The following is a 22,511-nucleotide window of genomic DNA, read 5'->3' as shown; positions in this document are numbered from 1 at the left end:
GGTCTCCCCACCAAAAAGCAGACCTGGCCAGGTCCAGCTGCTCAGTCTCAGGGGCTTACATCTTATAGGTACAGCGTTGAGGCAGACAGATGCCCGAAGAAGGCTCATTCAAGGTTAGAAGCTATGGGGCCCTTGTCTGGCTCACTAGGACTCTCTAGTTATGGCCTCCCTTAGCTCTTCTTCCTACTCACGACCTCCTTTTCTTACCTCTGTTCCTCCACCTCTGTTTTCTGTGTTGGGAAACTGAAGACCTTTTGTGTACAACTCCCCAGCACCTTCCTGACTTAAACATCTGTTCACATCTACACTCAAGTGCCAACCTTGCCATAGAGGGAGAGAACTCAGTGAGGGCATGCTTGGGCCCAACGGTCTACAGCACAGCCCTGCTCCTGTTCCTTGTCCCGCGGCTAAGGCCTGTCCGGGTGGCTGATGGGAAGGGAGGGGCCCTTCTGGTGGATCCCCATGTCACCTCCTCTTGGGATTTCACCAGTTGTGGTTGCAGTGAGGCTGCGGGAGGATGTAGCCTCTCAGACCATAGTCCCACTCCCCCAAGTCATGCTAAAGGAACAAGGCGCCATTTGACCTAGAATGGGGGGGGGGGTGAAGAGACCTACAAGGCCATTTCCTCAGGGGTGAGGGGAGGGAGCTGTGTGAGTTGAGAGCCCCCCTCCAGCTTGTGCACAGGCCAGGACCCCCCTTTTCTCTTTCACCTCCTTGCTTGGTGCAGGCTCCCAGGAGGTTCACCACGTTCAGATGATGGCCGATGTGAGTCAAGATCTTGAGTTCCGTCATCAGAGCTTTGTACTCGCTGGCTGTGGCCCCCTCTGTGTGAGAAGCAAGGAGCGGTCAGGGTGAGGGGGGCGATAGGGCTGCTTCCGGCCTGAAGGCCGCACTCCCGCCCTCCCGGGGTGGCCTTGTTAGCCTCCCCACATTCTGCAGCTGGCCAGCCTGCTTTTCATCCCTCCTGAGCCCACTTCCTCTGCATTTCAGGGAGGCCCGTCGTGTTGGTGGGGTTAGTCACAGACGGTTCCTCTCGGTGGGTCTGCCTGTGCTCTGGGTCTGCCTCATGACCTCCAGAGGCTTCCCTTGCAGCGGAAACGGGGGAGGCGAGAACCTTTCAGGCGGGGGTCCACCCACACCTCCCCTCTTCTCCCAGGCATGGGGTCCACCCACACCTCCCCTCTTCTCCCAGGCAGGGGTCCACCCACACCTCCCCTCTTCTCCCAGGCAGGGGGTCCACCCACACCTCTCCAGGGAGGAAGGGGAGTGTGTGTGTGGGGGGGTCTGCAATGTCAGGGCAGCTGCCTCTGGAAATGCTTCAACATGTGTTATTTTCTCCACAGGCTCCTTCACGCCTAGAATTCAAGGGTTATCTCAGGCAACAAGGATTCCTATTAACCACCTTTCCCCTTTTTCTTTCTTTCTTTTTCTTTTTTTAAATGTGTTTGGTATTTGTGCCTGCACCATGTCTGTGCCTGGCGTCTGTAGAGGCCAGAAAAAGGCACCAGCCAGATCCCCTGGAGTGGAGTTACAGGGGGTTGCAAGCCACCACGTGGGCGCTGGGAATGGAACCCGGGTCCTCTGCGTGAGTAGCAAGTGCTCTTAACTGCCCCCTCCACTTTAACGTCATGCTTCGTGATAACCCGTCGTATCAGACCCAAAACCAATAGTCTAGAGTCTAAACTCAGCTCCTCCTGTGTCTGTTCCTATTATCCACAATTTTAGGATGATTTAGGTGTGTTAAAAACACTAAAACGTGTTGCTGTAAAATATTGCAACAGTATGAATTAGAGTATGGAGATCCTAGTAGAGGTGTGTGTGCGAGGGTGTGTGTGTGTGTCTGCACGTTTGTGCATGGAGGTGGTTACAGCACAGTGGCAGGGCCTGTCTCTAGCACATGCAAAGCCTTCAGCACCAAAAGTCAAATAATAATAATAATAATAATAATAATAATAATAAAAGTCTGAGGTTCTAGAGTGAAAAGCGAAGTGACTTGAAGCAGTCCCGTCCGACAGTCTGAGCTTTGAGACCTTTCCATAGCACGCGCACTCACTGAGGGCTGGCACACCTCCACACCTCAGTGAGACAGGAGCTTGCTGCTGGGCCTGATGACATGAGTTCCAGACCTGGGACCCACGTGAGGAAGGAAAGGACTGGCTCTTGTAAGTTGTACTCTGATTTTCATGGTACACACACACACACACACACACACACACACACACACACTCACACACATACACACTCACACACATACTCACACACACACTCACACATACACACACATACACTCACACATACACACACACATACACTCACACATACACTCACACACATATACTCACACACATACACACACACACACACACACACACACACACACACACACACACGCATGCGCGCTAATTGTTTCATCCCCCCCCTTTAATATCAGGAATTCTTCTCATTCATTCCTGTTTTTAAAAAAGCTTCACTTATTTTTATTGATGTGAGTTCTGGGAATTAAACTCGGGTCACCACTTACTCAGCTCTCCGGCCTTCTTTTCACTCCTTTTAATAGACTAATGTGTTTCTTCTGACATGTATAGCCTTCAGTTCTGTGTGCACATGTGCATGTGTGTGTATGTGCACATGTAGTTGGTGCGCATATGTGTGTGCGGGCCAGAGGATAACCCGAGGTGTCATTCCTCAAGATCTGTCTACCATGTGTTTTGAGACAGGATCTCTCCGTGGTCTAGAGCTTCAGGGAATCAAACTCGGGTCCTCATGAGAGTGTGGCAAGCACTTCTTCACAGACCAGACTTCTGCCCCAGCCCCTCCCCCCGGGGGGGTTGTTGTTGTTGTGTTAACTATTATAAATAAAGCTATAATAGACAACCCGAGTGTGATGTGCACGTATGCAAGGTTTTCTGTAGGACAGAGTCCTGGAAGTGAGTCAAAGGTGTGTGTACTTAACATTGTGGTAGATATGGATATAATACTTTATAAGACAGAATCATTTTTTAATAATAACCAGATAAACTCAAAAGCCTCGCTGGGGTAGGGTTGGCTTACAGCGGCTGCTCAACAAATATTTTCGGATAAATAAACAGTGTGATTGGTTTTCTCATTTTGAACATTTTTTCACTGGAGTGTGGGGGCCAGGAAGCTGAAGGTTTAGCTTGGGAACACACTGAAAGGGCTCTGACTGTGTCCTTTGTCTGACACCGTGCCTTCTCCAGTGCCTCTGGACAGAGAGGAAACTACTCGAAGCACGAAAGCTTGAGGGACTCTGGGTTCTTTTTTAGGAATTCTATGGCATGGATGCTGTAAAAATCTTTTTCCTGTCAATGCTGACAACGGAAACAAGATGCCTTTGCAAAGATTAATTTATTTTTGTTTCATGTTTTTGAGTGCTTTGCCCACACATACCTATGTGCACTGCATGTGTGCCTAGCGCCTGCAGAGGCCAGAAGAGGGCATTGCATCCCTTGGAGTTACAGATGATTGTGAGCTACCGTGTAGATGCTGGAAATTGAACCCTGGTCCTCTGGAAGAGCAGCCAGTGCTCTTAACTGCCAAGCTGCCTCTCCAGCCCTGGATTTACAGATATATTCCACACATGATGTCTGGATTACGAAGAAGAGATTGGCCTTGAAAACAATCTCAAGTTAGGATCTTTTCCCTTATAACCTAACAGTTCCTGATGAAGTTATCCCTGTTTGGCAAGGAGAAAAGCTGGGGTCTGTGGCTCAGACAGCTCAGCCTTTCCCAGCCTCCTTTCCTCATCTGCAACAGGGGATAGCACTGTGCATCTCACGAGACTGTGGATAGAAAAGGCAGCTCAGGCCTGGCGGGGGTGGCACACGCCTGTAATCCCAGCACTCGGGAGGCAGAGGCAGGCGGATCTCTGTGAGTTCGAGGCCAGCCTGGTCTGCAGAGTGAGTTCCAGGACAGCCAGGGCTACACCGAGAAACCCTGTCTGGAAAAATGGAAGCAAACAGAGAAGATGGCTCAGCTCAGTTCTGCTGAAGCGCCTGCTCCGAGGCTCTCCCAATAGCAGCCATGCTGCTGTCTCTGCTCAGAATCTAGGGGTAGAGGATCGTGCCGGCTCCGATGGATTCTCACAGAAAGATGCCCTATCATCTGGGCAGTCCATCCTGGCAAAGGCTTTATGGCAAGGTGAGCATAAACACTCTGGGTATTTATGGGGTATGGTATGGTATGGTCCAGGAAATATCTAGCGTGTGGAGTGACTAAATCCAGTACTTTGGAAACTTTCCGACTCCTCTCTTATGTTCCTTATAAAATACATAAAAACTTATTGTGTGTGTGTGTGGGGGGAGGTGGCCCAGTGGTTAAGAGTGCTTCTTGCCCTTTCAAGGGACCTGGGTTCAGTTCCCAGCACCCACATTGGGCAACTCACAACCACCTGTAGCTCCAAGTCCAGGAGACTGGACGTCCTCTTCTGGCCTCTGTGGACACCTGCATGCATGTAATACACATGCACACACATGGACACAGACACAAAAACAATAAAAATTTAAAAAGAGCCAGGCAGTGGTGACGTGCACCTTTAATCCCATCACTCAGGAGGCAGAGGCAGGTGAATCTCTGTGAGTTCAAGGCCGGCCTGGTCTACAAAGTGAGTTCCAGGACAGGTTTCAAAATCTACACAGAGAAACCCTGTCTCAAAAAACAAAACAAAACAAAAAACAAAAACAAAAAACAAAACAAAACAAAAAAAAGAAAAGGAAAATAAAAGAAAGAAAGAAAGAAAGAAAGAAAGAAAGAAAGAAAGAAAGAAAGAAAGAAAGAAAGAAAGAAAGAAAGAAAGAAAGGAAAAAAGAAAAAAAAGAACAAATAAAATGTAGTGACCTATAGTCACCCCACTGTGTTGCAGAGCACACTCTGGCCTGGGGTGTGTGTATTGTCCAGCCTTTCTCTCCTTCCTTTATAGACTCTCATCTGTCTCCCGCTGATGAACATGGCCCCTTTGAGGTAGAAAAAAATGTGCTTACACGAGGCTTCCAAAGTATGGCGTCAATGGGATAAGAAGAATGAGAATTTGGAGAGCTCTGCTTTCCTGGGGTCTGAGCTATGTACACAGGTTCCTGGGCCTCAAACATCCCTTAGCAGAAAATGGTGGAAACAGCAGGATCAGAAGTTTGAGGCCAGCCTGGGTAACAAAACAAACCCCGAACATACAAAATTCTCCCACTGTCTTGGAGGTTTGGGAAAGCCGGAGCTGCCCTGGGGCTTTTCTTTTTTTTTGGGGGGGGGTCTGCTTCCTTCTTGGTTTTGAAATCCTGATATGAGGTGCGGCATGACTCTGTCACCACACACGAAGGAATGAAGCCTTCCTACATTGCAAAGGATGTCGGACTCTTACGGAGCTGGGCTTGCGTGCTCCTCCGAGAGTCTGGTTTCAGTTTGTCTGATGCGGACAGCCGGAAATCACCATGTGCTTTGGTCCTTCCTCCCACCTCTCAGTGCGAGATGGAACTCTTTTTAAAAAGTTGTTCTTTATAAAGAAGAGATGCTTTATGGGCAGGGCTTGACAGCATCATAGAATAAAATTTTCATCAACTAATTTTCTCTAGCTTTTTAGTTTCTCTTTATAGTGAGGGCAAACCCAGGCTGAGCCTTTGGGATTTGTGAAGTGTGCTGTTTTCTGACAGCCGCAGGGGACCATGACATCCCTAGCCTTCTGAACCTATGATGACAATAGACGTAAGCCCTTAGGGCTCTCGTCTGAGATGTGAGACAAGAAAGACCTTAGGATGGCAGAGATAATTTTCCTATGGCCAGTTCTGGGTTGTTCCATTGACACAGTTTATTCTGAGCTAGTGTAGCTGAATCTAAAAGTCCTGGAACACAGAAGCCCTGGCTGGGGCAGACATAGCTTGTTTGTTCCTAGGCTATGTTAATCTTGCGCCAACATGCAGAGGGTGCAGAAAGATGGAGGTCACTGAAAGCCAGACCACGGCATACGTTTATGCATCCCTACCTTTCAACATCTTCACAGCCACAGTCCGGCAGGTGGGCGATTTCTTAATGCCGAATGCAGATGCCTGAACCACTTTCCCGAAGGCTCCTCTCCCGAGCGATTTGCCTACAATAGAAGACGTTTATTTGTGGAGCCCATGGTGAGTCTGAGTCTTTTCCAGGAAGGAAATGCTGTGTTGGATGTGTTATGCAAGGCCTGAATCTTTGAAGGGATTCTGCAATGACTGACCCCAAAGGAGGCCAAGTGAGTGCATTTCACCAGAAATCCCTTCCTCTGCCTCTGAGGCCCCCACCCCACCCCTGCCCCATCTTTCAATACTAGTCTAAGCTTCTAGAACATTCAAAGAAGGAAAGTGGCCATTTCCCCTTGCCATAGAGTCTTGCAGAAGGGAGAAAATGCCAAACCCAGCAAGTTTCCTTTTACTGTTTCATGATCAAGATGCTCCACGCCCTCCTTCTCGCCACCAAGGTCATCCCCTCTGCTTTCTACAAAAAGGACGAATGGTGGCAGCTGCTCCGGGTCAGACAATGCCTCACATCTTAAGAATAAACACTGGGTCGTTTCTCAGACTTCCGTGCGGGTCAGAGCGTTCCCTGGTAGCGATTACATGATTCTAAGACCATTACAAGCCCCGTGGTTTTCCCAACATGAGCCATCGAACACAGGTAGTAATTTGCTTCAACCCCAGAGAGATGATTGCCCAAAGCGCTAAGAAAGCAGGGCATCTTTTGTGGCGCCCATTATGTTTTGCTAGAGTGACTGTTCATACACATCTTTCTCCGCTCTTGAATGAGCCACCTTGACTTGGAGAGGGAAGGACGCTGTCTGAATTATCAAGTACCTGGTGCAGTCCCTGGTATAAAGGAGGTCCTGTCCAGTTACAGCAGAATGGAGAGCCCCAAAAGGGCTTTGGTGGACAGGAACTAGAGCCCTGTGGAGCGGGGAGTGGGGAGGGTGAGGCCCTTTAGGCAGAAAAGCCCCGGAATAATTCAGCCACCTTTTCTACTTAGGGTCCTCGTCTGCACAATAAGGAAGCTAAATAGAGCCACAAGAAACCGCCTGTCCCAGTTTTGTATGCTGAAAGAAGAGTGAACCAAGGAAGTCAACACCCCCTTCCTCTCTTCTGGTGATGTGTCCTCGGGGCAGGGCGGAAGGGATAGGAATAACAGAACACCATTGGTCAAAAGAAAATCCCACCTGTTTAAAGGTTAATTTAACTCTCCTTTCCATCCCAGTCTCCTTCCTCAGACTGCCCTGGTAATGAGCCTTCAGTTAATTAGCTTTCCTTCCCCCAAAGCATGGAGATATGAATATATATATTCTTGTAAGCTTTATGACAAGGCATTGAAGTCTGAATCTTGCAACAGCTCCAAGGCTGTTGCCCTGCATGAGGCATCCAACTAGGACCTGGGCAGTTTCAGCGACAAGCGTCATCACAAGAGCTGTCTCCTGGGACACACTGATCAGTGGGGGTGAGCCAGGAGATGACATGGTTTTCGAAAACCAAACATGTACTGTTGGCAGCTGCTAAACCTGACTCCTCCTGGAACACACAACAGGGGCAGAGAGACACAGTCACCCACCCCGTCTTCAGGGAAAATGATCGGAACCAGAACGGACTCTTCAGTTAAAACAAGAGTAACCAATGGTTCCCCAAAGTGCCGAGGGTCAAGGTGAGGTGGGGAAGAGTTCCTCAGGGGCCTCATGGCTTAAAAATAATAAATAAATAAATAAATAAATAAATAAATAAATAAATAAATAAAGAAAGAAAGAAAGAAAGAAAGAAAAAAGAAAGAAAGGGAGGGAGGGAGGGAGGGAGGGAGGGAGAAAGGCCATGTGGTGGTGAAGCATGCCTTTAATCTCAACAATTGGGAGGTAGAGGCAGCTACATCTTTGTGAGTTCAAGGGCAGCCTGGTCTACACAGCAAGTTCCAGGACAGCCAGGGCTACACAGAAAAACCCTGTCTCAAAAAAACACAAAAAAACAAAAAAACAAACAAACAAAAAGAAATAAAAAGGGATTTTTTTGGTTGAAAGTTATTCTTAGCTTTCTTCAGAGTAACAGAATAACGCTGCTTCTCGGCTGTATTCTACCATCTGATGTCCCTAGCCCAGGAAACAGCCTGATGATACTCTCTCCACACATTCCAAAGACTCCCGCCTTTCTCCAGTGCCCACATTCCCTTCTGGGCCGTCACAAGGCATTTTGTGTTACAAGTGTTTGGGGGCTCTGCTTCCATCAGTGGGGCACAAGCTGGTGATCACTGGGCAGGCCCCAGACCCATAAAATGACTTGAAGTGGTTGCAGGCTCTTAGATCATCCTGTGCACTGGAGTCTGGCTTCAGGTCCCTGGTCCCGGTTGCAGCCAGACTAATTCACACTGAACTCGACCTCGCCTGATAGTTTCTTTCCCTGGAATTCTTAGCGTTGTCTGGAATGCCACACACTCACTAGCTCAGAAATACCCTGGGTCCCTGTCACACGATGCAGTAGTATGGAAGGACCCTGAAGAGTCCTAGCCGCTCTAGGAAGGACGCAGGGGGGCATGGACTTGGCCCCCATTATGTTTTCAATGTGAAATGTCCTCCATAGACTTAAGTGTTGAGTGAGGGCGTAATCCAGAGCTGTGGTGTGGTTTGGGGTGGGGGTTTAAGAGGTGGGCTAGGCTGGAGGGTGCAGGTCACCAGCAGAGGTTTCTTAGGGGTGTGTTATCCACGGCCCTTGTCTGCCTGTGTCTCTGCTTCCTGTCTTCTGTGAAGCGAGGAGCAGCCATGCCCATAGGCTTTTGCCACCATGACGGTGGTCTGAGGACAAGGCCAGGCCACCATGGGCGGGACCTCCTGAAAGCCTTTCTCAGTTTCTGTCAGCTACTCTGGTCCCTGTGACAAAATCTAACTAATCCATGGCACCCCTCTTTGGCAATCAAGAGAGCTGGTCTTATTGGCTGTTGTAATGGCCCAGCTCCAGACTCTCTGTGTGCTCTTCCATGCTAGACAACTTCCCCTGTATATCGCTTGCTTGCAGAAATAGACTACGATGTCAGACAGGACCCTGGACATTTGCAGGAGGTGTATTCTCTTCCAGGATTAGTCAGGAATCATGAGCGAGCCAAGGAGTTTTCTTTTCTTCCCAGTTTCAGCAATTCTACTGACTAACCAAGCTCTAACTGAACAGCCCAGCAGTGAAACTTCTGACTTGCCTCCTACAAGGCTGGGCATTGTAGCCAACAGAGAGAGTAGACGCCATTAAAATCACTCCTTGGTCTGTCTCTGTATTTCTTACATTTTTTTTTTTTACCCCAATGTAACACTGCTTATCAAATCATTTTTTTTTCTTCTCTACCAATTGGTTACTTTCAGTTGCCAGCCATGATTTCAAATCCCTTTGTCATTTCTTTGGCTAGCAAGAACCAAGCGAGAAGTCTGGGGCCTCCTGGCTCCCACGTTAATCAGCGGAACCCTCTTCCCCGTCCTGGGGCCACACTGTGCGCTGAAAAGCTTGACCCCCGTTCTCACCAGAGACACTTAGATGGACAGCAGCCAAATCACAGCTGAGGCCCCCACATAGCGAGGCGCTCACCAGGACAAACCTTCAACAGGGAAAATCGTAGGAAATGCGATTGTGCGCAGCCCTTGAGCCCAAGGGAATTCTGGGGTCCAGGGAACAGCCTAGGGGATGTGCTGGGGGCTGAAGTGAGTGGGGATGAAGTGGGTGGGGATGGGGGGGGGTCAGGAGTTGGGAGGGAGCTCTCCTGTATCCTGTCCTAGAAGAAGCGTGTTTAATCCCAGCTAATGAGTTTGGAAAGCAGCTCCTGGTCATGGGGAGAATGACGCTGTGTTCTCTGCCAAGGTCACAGAGGGGCTCGGCGAGCCTGCTTTAAAACCCAGCCTCGCAGAAAGAATTCATCCAGTGTGCTACCTACCTTGAACTGCTCCATAGACACCCCCACCCCCAACTCCACCCCCAACCAGTCGTTTCTGGCTCCCTCCGGCTTTTAGGTAACTCCCCAACTTTTCCCCCCAAGCCAAACAGGACCTACACTGATACTTCCCTTTCCCTGTAAGCAGAATCATTTCAAGGCCCAACAGAAAAGCAAGAACAACCATTTCACACTCCCTGTCACCCCACCCCCATGTAGAGCTCGCCCGGGAAGACAGGGGTCACAGTGCCAGCCCAGCCAGCTCCCCTGCTCTGAGAGTGACAAGCTCAGAGAACACTGGGCTCACAATCTGTTTTCCTAGTTCCAGCCACTAATGACTCTGGCATACACAGGAGCGAGTGGAAAACTTTCAGAAGCCACGCTCCAAACGTTTTGGGCAGGGCTAAGTCAGGCTCTGATTGTTTTGTAGCGCCAGAACTGGAGATGAAGACGCATTGTGACGTCTGAGCCGGAGGAACCGGGGGTAAGTAAGCACAGGGGGCCTGCTGTTTACAACATCTGCCCTACCTGGAAAACACATCCCTGCTTTTCAAAAGTGAAACCTCAGTGATCCCTGAGGGTCGGACCACAACACACCAGGAAAGCCACAGGACATCTTACAACATGTGAATCTGCACAGAGAGCCTGAGTTAACTGAGCATCACTCTCTGAACTGTGTTGTAGGCGACATGTTTAGTCCCCAGTAGTTTCAGTTAAGAGTGCCTGGGTTTGCCAGGCGGCGGTGGCGCACGCCTTTAATCCCAGCACTTGGGAGGCAGAGCCAGGCGGATCTCTGTGAGTTCGAGGCCAGCCTGGTCTACAGAGCAAGATCTAGGACAGGCACCAAAACTACACAGAGAAACCCTGTCTCGAAAAAACAAACAAACAAAAAAAACCCCAAAAAACAAAACAAATAATAAGCAAACAAACAAAGAGTGCCTGGGTGTAAGCCATGGACTCCCTCCCCTCCTCCTGCATTTACCTACGAGCTGGAGACTAAACTTGGCGGGAAGAGACTCAAGCATCTTGGCATCTCTAGGGCTTATGCTGGCACCTGCTGCTCAGACCCGGTGCTTAGTAAGTACCGAATGACACAGGGTGCCAGTGCTTAGTAAGTACCAAATGACACAGGGTACCAGTGCTTAGTAAGTACTGAATAACACAGGGTGCCAGTGCTTAGTAAGTACCGAATGACACAGGGTGCCAGTGCTTAGTAAGTACTGAATGACACAGGGATACCAGTGCTTAGTAAGTACCGAATGACACAGGGTGCCAGTGCTTAGTAAGTACCGAATGACACAGGGTGCCAGTGCTTAGTAACTGCCGAGTGAACACAAGGGTGCTTCGTGTTGCCTTGTTCTGTTGTCTCAGCGACAGCTCACAGGCCCTCTGGTCCATGACCCCAGCTGGAGGGTGGACGGTGAAGTTCAGCTTTCTGTTGCTGTTCTCAAGGCAAGTGTTTTGCATGGAATGGGTTGTTGTGATAGGCTTGTGAATCCGCCAGACAAAATACCTTACCTAGCTTAAGTCTTTCCCGGGCAAACTCCCACTTGTTGGCATCATAGGGCAGCCGATCACACTGTTCATCCAGGGGGACTTCATCTGGGTCCATTATGATTGACAGGTAGTCCGTTTTTACTTCAGAAGAAGACTGAGGAATAGAGAGACCCCCCAAAAGTCACTAAGAAGAAAACAAACAACATTAAAACCCCAGTTTTCCATTCTACAATACTCTGCATCATCCGGCCAAGTGCAGAGGGTCTTCCTATATACACACTGTGGTGGTCTGGATGCGCATGGCCTCCAAACCAAATATTTGAATATTTGGTTCCCAGTTGGGTGGACTGTTTGGGATGGACGAGGTGCGGCTTTGTGGGAGGAGGTGTGTCACTGGGGGTGGCTTTGAGGTTTCGAAAGCCCAGGCCAAGGCCAGACCAAGTCCAGTTACGTCCCCGTTTCTCTGCATGTAACTTTGTGGGTCCTGCGTGCGCTCAGCTGCTCTCCAGCCCCACCACGCTCACCACCCCGATGACCATGGCCTCACCCGCTGACACTGTTAAGCAGGCCCCAACGAAATGCTTTCTTTTAAACGTTGCCTTAGTCATGGTGTCTCTTCACAGCACTGGGGCGATGAGTGAGACACACACCCTGGCGTGTGCCGTTTCCAGGAGACTCCAGCTCCTTACTTTTCTCTCACGACATTTCCACAGTAACAGCAGCGTCTTATCAGGAATAAATGTGCCCCAGACCCCCACTGGCCTTATGTACGCGTCATGTTCTGAACCAATCATATGAGAGCTTTTCTTTTAAAAAATGAAGAGCATTTAATACAATTCTAAACAATGATTGAAAGCTTTCCAGGGCTGCTCTGCACCTTTTTTTTTTTTTTTTTTAAAGGTTTATATATTTTTATGTGTTTGAGAATTTTGCCTGGATGTATGTAAGAGCACCATGCCTGACTGGTACCCATGGAGGCCAGAAGAGGGCAACAGATCCTTTAGAACTGGAGCTACACATGTTTGTGAGCCGTAATGTGGGTGCTGGGAATGAACCCAGGTCCTCTGGAAGAGCAGCCAGTGCTCTTTACCACGGAGCCATCTCTCCAGCCCTGCGAAGTCCTTTCTAGCCTCAGAAACAGAGGCTGGCAATTTCAAAGGCTGAGGAGTAAATGCAGACACATCTTGAGTTCCTTAGGCATTGCTCAGATGTCACATTCATAACACAAGTGTGTACTGCGAACTTGACTTCTTGGAAATCAAGTCAGACCCAGAGAGTAACCATGGTGGCGGATCCCAGAGGAGCAGATGGACAGCTACAGCCCATCAGCCGGTTCATTTCCTATTCGTGGACACATTTCCAGGGCTGATGACTGAGTTTCTGTGGGCAGACTTGGGTGGGACAGGAAGGGTGAGTTTCCCATACAACCCTTGCCTCAAAGTCACATAAACTTTGTTGAAATGAGATTGGCCCCCTCTTTTTGCAGTTTTTTTTCTTCCCCTAGCCAAGAGGAAGCACGAAGGGGGGAAGACTGCCTTTCCATACGGACCACTTCACACCCACTCATTCATTCTCAGCCCTCGTTCACCCTGCCCCAGGCCGTCACCACTCACCCCATCCATCACTCGCTTGCAATCATTCTCCTTACAAAAATTATCATTAGAATGTGGGACAAAGACCGCAGGGCAGAGAGTTTGCTCAGCCTCCCATAAAAGTCAAAAGATAAGGGGCAGCACCCCGGGTGGGTGCCAGGCTATTACAGGTGCCGGGTGCTCAGGGGAGAAGCTGCTGGTGTCATTCCGATGACTAACTCTTTCACTTTGAATGTCACCAAGGCAACCACGCAGAAGCAGGGGACAGCTGGAACCCAGCAGGGGACACCTTGGGTTTCTGCAGGACGGGGAGGTGTCAAGGATGTGGAATGGGACAAGAGAACGGGGCGGGGAAGGAAGAGCTTGTCGCCTGTGGCTCCTGTGAACACCGCACAGACCTGTGAGGGCAGTATGTTGGCAGAGTACGAGGTGACAGGTATTCGTCCTTTTAATTGACCCTTGGCAGGGAGGACCAGCTGCCTGGACCGGAGCCTGGATCTCCCGGGGAAGCGGCTTAACTCGCCCAAACCTAGTTCTGCTTATCGGTGAAATGGGGGTTGTAATTGTACTTGTCTGAGAGGGTTGCTATGGATATCAAATGATTGACCAACCGGTTAGAACAGGACCTGGCTTCTGGCAAGCATCAGTACACGTTGGCCATTGGTCAACACTGGCTCTACCGGGCGGGGGCGAGGAGATAAGATCCATTCTTTATCAATGAGGAATTAGCACTGTGGTTAGAGGAACCGCGCGGACATGCATCTGATTTAGACTCCGTGTTCACCTTTGCCTCCTCCAGCCCAATTCTAGACAGTCTCTTGCCCCCTCCCACCAACTCCTACCTTCTGGAGTCTTGGCAGTGTAGGAGCCCTCTTAAACCTATCTGTTCTAGATCTTTCCATCCTTACCCCGCAAGGGCTTGCTGAGTAAGATGGCTGTTGCTCAGCGAGGGGAGGAGAAGGGGGCAGGGTAGAGCGTTTGTTTCTGGTCCCTCCTTCCGGTTTACACTCTTCCGAGTCTACCTTAGCACTGTTTTCCCTTAGCTTTCTTTTCTCCTTCCGTGTCCGTCCCTTGGGCTACTCCAGTTTTGTTCTCCACCCCAGATTCAGCAAGTATGCTTTTTTGCAAGTATTCCCCCAGGAGATGTGTTCTCTCCTTGAAAACCTATTGTTTGGGGTTGGGGATTTAGCAAGCGCAAGGCCCTGGTTTCGGGCCTTGGCTGGGGGGTGGGGGGGGGCACGGACGGGGACAGACATGACACAGAAATATCAAAACTATTGTTTGCTTCTAAAGCAGTGGCCTCATCAGGTCTTAAAACCACAGATTCCATGCGCCCAAGGCCTGATGTCCTTTGTGGACATGGAAGGCTGCTGCCTGCCACCTCTCCCATTCCAACTGCCAAGCATGCGTGCCTTAAGATTGTGAGTATCAGTCAGAGGTCAGACAGCCCGTGCTCAAAACTCGACTCCTGTCGTGACATCTGGACCCATGTCTTCACCTCAGGGAACCTCAGTTTCCCTCATTCAAATGGGAATAATAATACATCTCCCTCTCTGACATTTTGATAGGACGAACGGAGACCCTGTACAAGGTGTTTCTCACAAGACCTGGGACAACCATGAAGGAGAATGTCTAGGAAAATGCAGAAACCATTGGGTGGTGGCGGCAGCGGCGGCGGCGGCGAACGCCTTTACTCCCAGCACTGGGGAGGCAGAGAGGCAGCAGTACCTATGTGAGTTCGAGGCCAGCCTGGTCTATGTAGTGAGTTCACAGTGCTACACAGTGAAACCCTGTTTCAAAAACAAAACAAAACCCTCCAAAACAAAAACAAACAAACAAACAAACAAACAAAAAAAAAAAAGAAAAAAAAAGAAAGAACGAAAAAGCAGAAACCCAGGCTTCCTTAAGTCCAGTTGCTACTCCCTCCTGAAGATCTCTCAACTCTTACCCCTCCAGCGGGTCGCAGGCTTCTTCCTTACACCACTTTACTGCATTTCCTACATGCCTGGGGGTCGACTCTCGCTGGATCTGGTCTTCAAGACGAGAAAAAACACGCCCCACCCCCTCCCCAACTGGAGTAGCAGCTTCTTCTGACCACACCTCACTTAGCACCCCTCCTCCTCCTCCTCCTCCTCTGCCTGCCCTGCCGGCTGCCGAAGCCTTCACCTGGCAGACCCGCTTCTTGGCATTGCCTCCTCCCTCCAAGGTCCTGCCCAGCCGGACTTAGCAGCCCTCTGCAGCCCTGGCCTCGGCCGTCCTAGCTCCTCACGGCTGCTCTGTGGGCTGTGCCTAGAAGCCCCTGCTCCCTCCAACGCTGTTTCCTCCGTCGTCTACACCCCTCTTCACATTTGGAGTAGCCATGCCCTTCCTTCCCTTCTCTTCCCCTCCCCAGCCCCCTCCCTCCCCCTCCCTTCCATTTTCTGAAGCAGGGTCTCATTAAGTTGTCCAGGCTGGCCTCAAACTTGCAATCCTCCTGCCTCTGCCTCCCGAGTGCCGGGATTGCAGGCGTGCGCCACCACGGTGCCCAGGTTTGCTCCGCTATCCTTACACCTTAGACCTAATGCAGAGTTACAGGGTGGCATTTGGCTGTGCCCTGGAGTCCAAACAGTCTCCTTCCAGACTGCACGCAGTAGCGGCTGCTCTCCAAGGTCCCCAGAGGGCCTGGCACAGGGGCTCACGCCCTGCACCACACAGACTCATGGGAAATAGAGCAGAGCCAGGTCAGACGTGGGTCTTCATTTCACTTGCCCTTTGACGTCTTTCCTTTCTGTAGGGGGAGGGGCGTTGAGGCAGGGTCTCTCTGTGTCTCCCTGGCTGTCCTGGAACTCACTTTGTGGGCCAGGCTGGCCTCGAACTCCCTGAGCAAATATGACCTGCTGAGTCTGTTTAGTGTTGCTTGTCTGTATATGATGTCAGGACTGACCACTGGGTAATGGATAAGCAGCTAGGGTGTCATCCCTGGGAGAGGCTAATTCTCCTTCTCTCAGCACTCCTTGGCGGCCCATAGTTTAGGGAGGAGGACCCCGTCATAGTAGCTCTATGATGGCTCAACAGTATGGCTGCCTAAGTGAGGCCGAACAAGGATGACGTGGATGGACATGCTCACACGGAGGAGGGGGGGGAGGGAGGCGGTTGCATGCCTTAGTGATCTTTTCTTCTGCATTCTTACCTGTTTCAGTTTCCGGATGAAGAGCGTCAAAAGGAGCCAGAAGAGAGTCGCAGCCACGCAGGTGCACGTGAGAGTGATCAGCTCCAGGTTTGACTTGTCTGAGGATCCTAGAGACAGAAAAATCACCAAGATGCTAGTACAAGGAAACCCTCGGACGCAGCGGCGCCGGCGCCTCCACTCGCTCTAGCTTGGCATCTGCCAGAGCACAGGTCTTATCTTCTAAGGCACGCCACGAGCTCACACCTAGAGGACCTTCTGGAAATTCTGTAAATGGTGTTCTCAGAAATGCTTAATTAAACATCAGAGGAGAAAGTAAAGATGGAGGGAAATTAAGGCAGGGGGGGGGGAGATCATTAAATTGCTAAATATGGAATATGTTAAACCTCCCTGATTGGTTTTAGAGGAAATTCTAAAGAAAAAAAAAAAAAAGACATAAAAGGGCCCCTTTGGGACTCACAAAATTCTTCAAAGCTGACATTGAAAATAAAAATAAAACTCAAGGACAGTCCGACTGCCTGCCTGCTTCTCCTGGGGCAGCCACTCTGAATGACCTCCAGTCCTGTCCCCTGTGTCTGGGGCTCTGACCTCAGCAGCGGCTGAAAGGGAAGAGGAGACCAAGGACCTTCGCGGTCACATCCTTTCCAGGGTTAAGAGTGCAAAAGTTGGGGGCTGGAGAGATGGTTCTGTGGATAAGAGCACAGGCTGCTCTTCCAGAGGACCGGGGTTCAATTCCCAGCACCCACGTGGCAGCTCACACTTGTCTGTGTGACTCCAGTTCCAGGGGATCTGACACCTTCACACCAATGTACAAAAAGTAAATTTAAATAAATTATTTAAAAAAAAAAAGACTGCAAAAGCTGAGCAGTGTCCTCCCAGAGAGAGACCAGTGATGCCTCCCGAAGTGAGCAGCTTACACTCAGTAAGGGAAGAGCCCACCGGGCCGAGCAGGGGCCCTCCTAAAGATTCCAGGGGGTAAGTCCCTGGGAGGTCTGAAGAGGCACCCTCTCCTGTGATTTGACAGAGGAAGTTAGGCCAAGGCTGGGTGAGACTCCTTCTTCCTAGGCATGACGGGGGTGTGTGGGGTGTGTGTGTGTGTGTGTGTCTGCTGATCAGTCGCTGGTCGCTTACAGGTATGGTGTGTTCACACCCGCCCCATGGATACCAGACAGCAGTGTCTCAGCTTCAAACACCAGTACCTCACTGTGGGGTTCTTTGTCTGAGTTCAGCTAAGTTCTGCTACAGCAACGGTAGGGGGCCGGAGGGTCGGAACATTCAAGAATCCCCGTGAGCCAAACCAGCTGTCCGGGCACATTGGCCTGACTTTATTTTCTATCCTGTGAAACAGGGTCTCTCACACACGCATGCCAAGCGGGCCTCAAACTCACGTGCATCGCCAAGGATGACTGTGACCTTCCTGCCCGCCCCCCCAAGTGGAGGTTATAGGCGTGTGCCGCAATAACCATTGGAACTCCTAGCCACTCCCCCAGCTACGTGACCGCCAGTGCTCTGTCCAGTAGCCAGGCAAGATGCTTAGTCATCCCAGGGCCTTACAGCCTACCCTACGTAATCCGTTCACGCTGCGTGATCACGTGATCCGTGCACATGCGTGGCAGGGCGATGTAAGCCCACATGCTCATGTGACGGTGTAGATGGCGGGATGCTAGGGGGCACAGGCTGGGACCAGAGCATCACGGGCTCTGAGCATTTGTGTGACGAAAGCCCTGAGGCCAAGGCTGCAGGCAAAGGTGTCCTGCACGGGTTACGGCAAGTGTGCAACTCCGGAAACCTGTGAGTGGGAGCTGCTGAGAGCCTTCTGTTCTGGGGACTCCTCTGAAGATCAAGACCCCCGCCAATCCTCTGAGCTGCATCTCCCCATTCTTGAGTGAGGAAGTTGAGGGTGCTGAGAGATGACGCCTCTTGCCTGTGAGTGGTGGGGCTGTGGTTTTAACCCAGCTGATCCGAGTCCTGTGCTCAACCACCGCGTCTAAGGGGATCGTCCCTTTCTCCTCCTCTCCTGTCTTCTGAGCCTTTACGAGAGCCTGTTAATCGCTTCAGAGAGGGAATGTTCTCTGTCCTACCTGCTCTGCCTTCTGCTTGTGAAGGTGTTACTGTCTCTCTCACCCCGTTATCACTGCCTGGGGGACCTCCTCAGTTCTCATCTACCCAGCCCTGCCTGTCTCCAGTGCCCTCCACTCCTTTCCAGGCCATAGATTCAATCCTGCCATTTGTCTGTCTCAGCGGGTGCCGACGTGTGCCCTCTATGACTGTGAGGATAAAAATTCAAATGGTGAGCTGGCCCTGTAGCTCAGTGGAGGTATGTGCTTGGCCTGAGAAGGCCCTGGCTTCTGGGCCTAACACTGCCTTTTTTTTTTTTTTTTTTTTTTTTTTTTTAAGATTGGTTTACTTTTATTTTATGTCATGGGTATTTTGCCCGCATGTATGCATATGTGCCAGCATCTGCGGAGACCAGAAGAGGGCACCGGACCCTCTGGAACTGCAGTTACAGATGGTTGTGAGCCACCATGTGTCATGTGGGTGCTGGGAACCGAACCAGGTCCTCTGCAAGAGCAGCCAGTGCTCTCAACTGCTGAGCCGGCTCTCCAGCCTCGCTCCCAATTTTAAAAATTAATTAAAAAATTTAAATGCTTAGGTCTTATATCTCCTTTTGTCCTTCAGTCTCACTATACATCCTCAGAGTGGAAAAACTGCAAGACAAAGTTCCTGTGAGTATGGATTTCTTCAACTGCGCACGCACGCACGCACGCACGCACGCACGAGCACACCACACTGGCTTATGCTGCAGATAAGTTCTCTGGTAAGACTGGACCCTTCTGAAGGCAGCCTGCAGTGGCCGCCGACGGCCGCAGTTGCTGAAGTCACTGTCTTCTCACAGGGGCTTTGCACACACTCCTGTAATGGAATGTGAAGCCAGTGGCCCTCTCTGTCTGGGGGAACGTTCCCGCCACATTCCGTGGGACAGGAAGCTGGCCCCCAAGTCTAATTCCATAGTCCTTACTCAAGCAAAGTTCCTGTCAATGGGACTAGTTGTGTGTAAACACATATTTAAGGACCAACTCACTAGAATACGTTTAAGAAGGATGATCATTATGCTCTAACAGTAGTTCTCACTGCTGGCTAGTATTCATCTTAGCCCTTTACCACACACACCGTGGCATCTGTGGTCTCATCTGATAGTTCTGTCTCTCTCTCTCCTAAAGGGCTGCCAGGACAGGCTTTGGCTGGCAGGCTGATGAACCTCTTGGGTGCTTTCCCTACACACTAGCCTGGCTAAACCCAGCTTCACCTGGCTGGTGACAGGCAATTAGTTCAGTACACAAAACAGCCTAGTTGCTCAGGGCCAGAGGCAAAGTGGATGAGACTTGATCTGTGTTAGGAGTGAGTGCTGGTCTCAGGAACATCAGTCCCCTCAAATGTGTGTACAAGGATGCAGTCCATGGCTGTTTTTCCTCGGGATGTTGATGAGAAGGTGACCAAGAGTATTTGATAATGGTGCCCCTTGCTGTCCATTCCCACTCTCTTGCACAGACAAACGTGGTTGTCTTCCCGGGCTTCCTGTCATCCCTCCGGGTACCACTTAGCAGCTAGGCTGGATGCTGAGGGGTGGTAGATCTTGTCAAGAGTCTTCATTGCATGGTGTCTTGATCCTTTCTGGTGGTGACGGCAGCTCTTTGTGCACAGTCTGGGCTGCACACACTGGCAGCCCACTTTTGCCGGACAGTTACCAGGGTAGGCTTCAGCTGGGTAGGCCAACCTCAGAGAAGAGAAGGTTCGGATGTTTTCATCGTAGCTAGGCATCCACACACTGGCCCGGCACGTGGTTCTGTGAGGGGCAGCTCAGGCCGCAGAGCCGGCAGTCAGCTCAAAGAATACAATAACAGGTGAGTTCCAAGAAGGACATCACCAGAGAGATTTGGCCCCAGAGTCTACCCGGCCCCGGGTGCTGTGGGATGTCTTTCTGTACACCGTGACGATGTGTTGCTATGATTGGCCTATGGTGAGTCAGGTCATAGTCAGGCAGGAAATCCAAGAGAGAGACAGGAAGAAGAAAGGCAGAGGCAGAGAGATGCCAGTCTGCCGCCCAAGGAGCAACATGCCAGCAGACTGGGAAAGCCATGGAACATGTGGCAAAACACGGATTAATAGAAATAGACTAATTGAAGATATAAGAGCTAGCTAGCAAGAGGCCTTCCATAGGCCATACAGTGTGTAAATAATATTAAGCCTCTGAGTGATTATTTTATAAGTGGCTGTAGGATGGTGGGTGGGAGAGGTTTGAGGTCCAGACCGCATGGCCGGGCAGGACCAGAGAAAACTTTCAACTACACCTGGGGGTGGGGGTCGGGGGGGAGTGTGCCATCAGGAATTGGGAAGATGCCTTGTGTGAGCCAGTGAGCAGCTATGTGGCAGACCAAAGCCTCGGTTTCTTTTAAAAATTAAAGATAATGTGCAAACTGCTGTTAAGTATGGTTTGAAACTTTCCTCCATCTCTCTCTCCCCTTCTCTCAACCCCTTTAAACCTTTAAGTATGGTTTTATGGGCTGGAGAGATGGCTCAGGAGTTAAGAGCACTTGTTGCTCTTGCAGAAGACCCAGGTTCAATTCCCAGCACCACAGCTCACAATCATCTGTGACTCCAGTTCCAAGGGATCCGACACCCTCTTCTGGCCTCCTCAGGCACCAGGAACACACACAGTACACAGATGTACACGCAGGTAAAACATGGGCACACACACACATTTAGTAAAATAAAAATAAATAAATAAAATTTTATTTTCCCTCATCACTTTTTGGACCTTAAGTGCAAGACAGTTGGGTTTGATTTGGTTTTGCTTTACTTCTTTTCTGTCAGGCACACTCCACGCATCATAGCTTGCCTTTTCTGCCTAAAACAAACCAGATTTTAGCACAATTGCCTGGCATCTTTTAGAGTAACCACCTTCTCATAAGGCTGTACCTGAGCCCACAGTGTGGGTTAGGTGATCTAGCATCTACTGTTATTTTGAAGTTTACTATTAATTTGAAGTCACAAATAATGTAGCAGAAATATGTTCCCTTTGTGTTTTTACCTCAGGCCCAGAGAAAGTCAGTAAAGACCTATACATATATGAGGAAAGATTAGGCCACATTCTATCAAGCTCAACACAAGTGCCGTCATCTGCCTCAAGTTCGACATGGCTTCCCTGTCACTTACTGGAATAGTACAACTGGCCTGTAGATCTTTGTAACGGTTTTTGATGCTTTTTAAGAATCTGTAGAGACCAATTTGGATCTTTTCTTCAGGACTGTGATGTGTAGATCTACTATATTTGAATTAAATTCGAAGTAACTTTTTGAGAGTAATTAAAAAAACAAACAATTAAAATTGCAGTTTGTAACATTTTTCTTGGTAATTCGTTTTTATCACAACAAGCTAGTCCTCAAGGCAAACAGGAATGCTGTGGTCTGGGACGCCATCTGGGTGACTCACATATGTAAGGCTGACAGCTCTGCTGGAATAGAGGACCACATGAACCAACACCAATAATAGCTGACACTTCAGAGTTTATCACGACACAGTCTCCTCATCCTGTACCAGCCCTAGAAAGGCGAGTCAGCCGCAATTCACACTCCCACTTTGTACGGCAGGAACGGAAATACCAGGACAGAGGAGGTCCCCCCACAAGTGACTCAGCTCCTGAAACAGAGACACCCCGCTGCTGAGACGGCTCCCACTCACCATGTGACATGAGGCACAGCAGGAAGAGGGACTCAAGCATTCCCAGCTCCCTCACTGAAGCCTGGCCTGCTGGCCCTGGGATATTATTTGACCTCTCTCTGGGTCCTAACTAGAGTCTTATTTTCAACAACCGGACTTTCTCACAGGATTGCTGCAAAATTTAAGCAAAGAGTGGGGCAAGGGGATGGAAGGATGGTTCGGTGGTTAAGAACACTGGCTGCTCTTCTAGAGGACCTGGGTTCGATTCCCAGCACCTACTTGTTGACTCACAACCCTCTGCACCTCCAATTCCAGGGTCTCGGATGCCCTCTTCTGGCCTCTGCAAGCATTGCAGGCATATGATGCACATTTGTACAAGTAGATGAAACACCCATAAACATAATAATAAAAAAACTAAGTAGACTAGTGTATATATGCTTGCTTAACACAGTGTATCATGTGCTTGACAAGACAAGGTATAATTGATAGGCCAAAGTCTTCCCAGGGCCTAACACCAGTTAATGAAGCTACCATCTATGTCGGGGATACCTTGTGTAGATTCTTATTCCCTGGTCTTCATGGGAAGAAACGAGATGGCTATGTTTGAAGTCTAATTATTTTGCTTCTACAAA

The 22,511-nt window shown here is 49.9% G+C and overlaps 1 protein-coding gene across 1 annotated transcript in view; it reads right to left on the bottom strand.

The window, feature by feature from the left end:
- Flt1 (fms related receptor tyrosine kinase 1) overlaps positions 1-22,511 on the bottom strand; it is a 119,664-nt gene that overhangs the window by 27,039 nt on the left and 70,114 nt on the right. The window contains exons 12-15 of the mRNA XM_006979624.4: positions 16,165-16,271; positions 11,425-11,557; positions 5,987-6,091; positions 711-824 (exon numbers count right to left, since the gene is read on the bottom strand). Of these exons, the coding sequence (XP_006979686.2) occupies positions 711-824; positions 5,987-6,091; positions 11,425-11,557; positions 16,165-16,271 (459 nt within the window). The remainder of the gene's footprint in view (positions 1-710; positions 825-5,986; positions 6,092-11,424; positions 11,558-16,164; positions 16,272-22,511) is intronic.

The sequence above is a fragment of the Peromyscus maniculatus genome, chromosome 23, assembly GCF_049852395.1.
Source record: "Peromyscus maniculatus bairdii isolate BWxNUB_F1_BW_parent chromosome 23, HU_Pman_BW_mat_3.1, whole genome shotgun sequence".
In the NCBI taxonomy this organism is placed as follows: Eukaryota; Metazoa; Chordata; class Mammalia; order Rodentia; family Cricetidae; genus Peromyscus; species Peromyscus maniculatus.
Note: the sequence above shows the minus strand (reverse complement) of the source record. Positions and strands in the feature narration are given on the sequence as shown.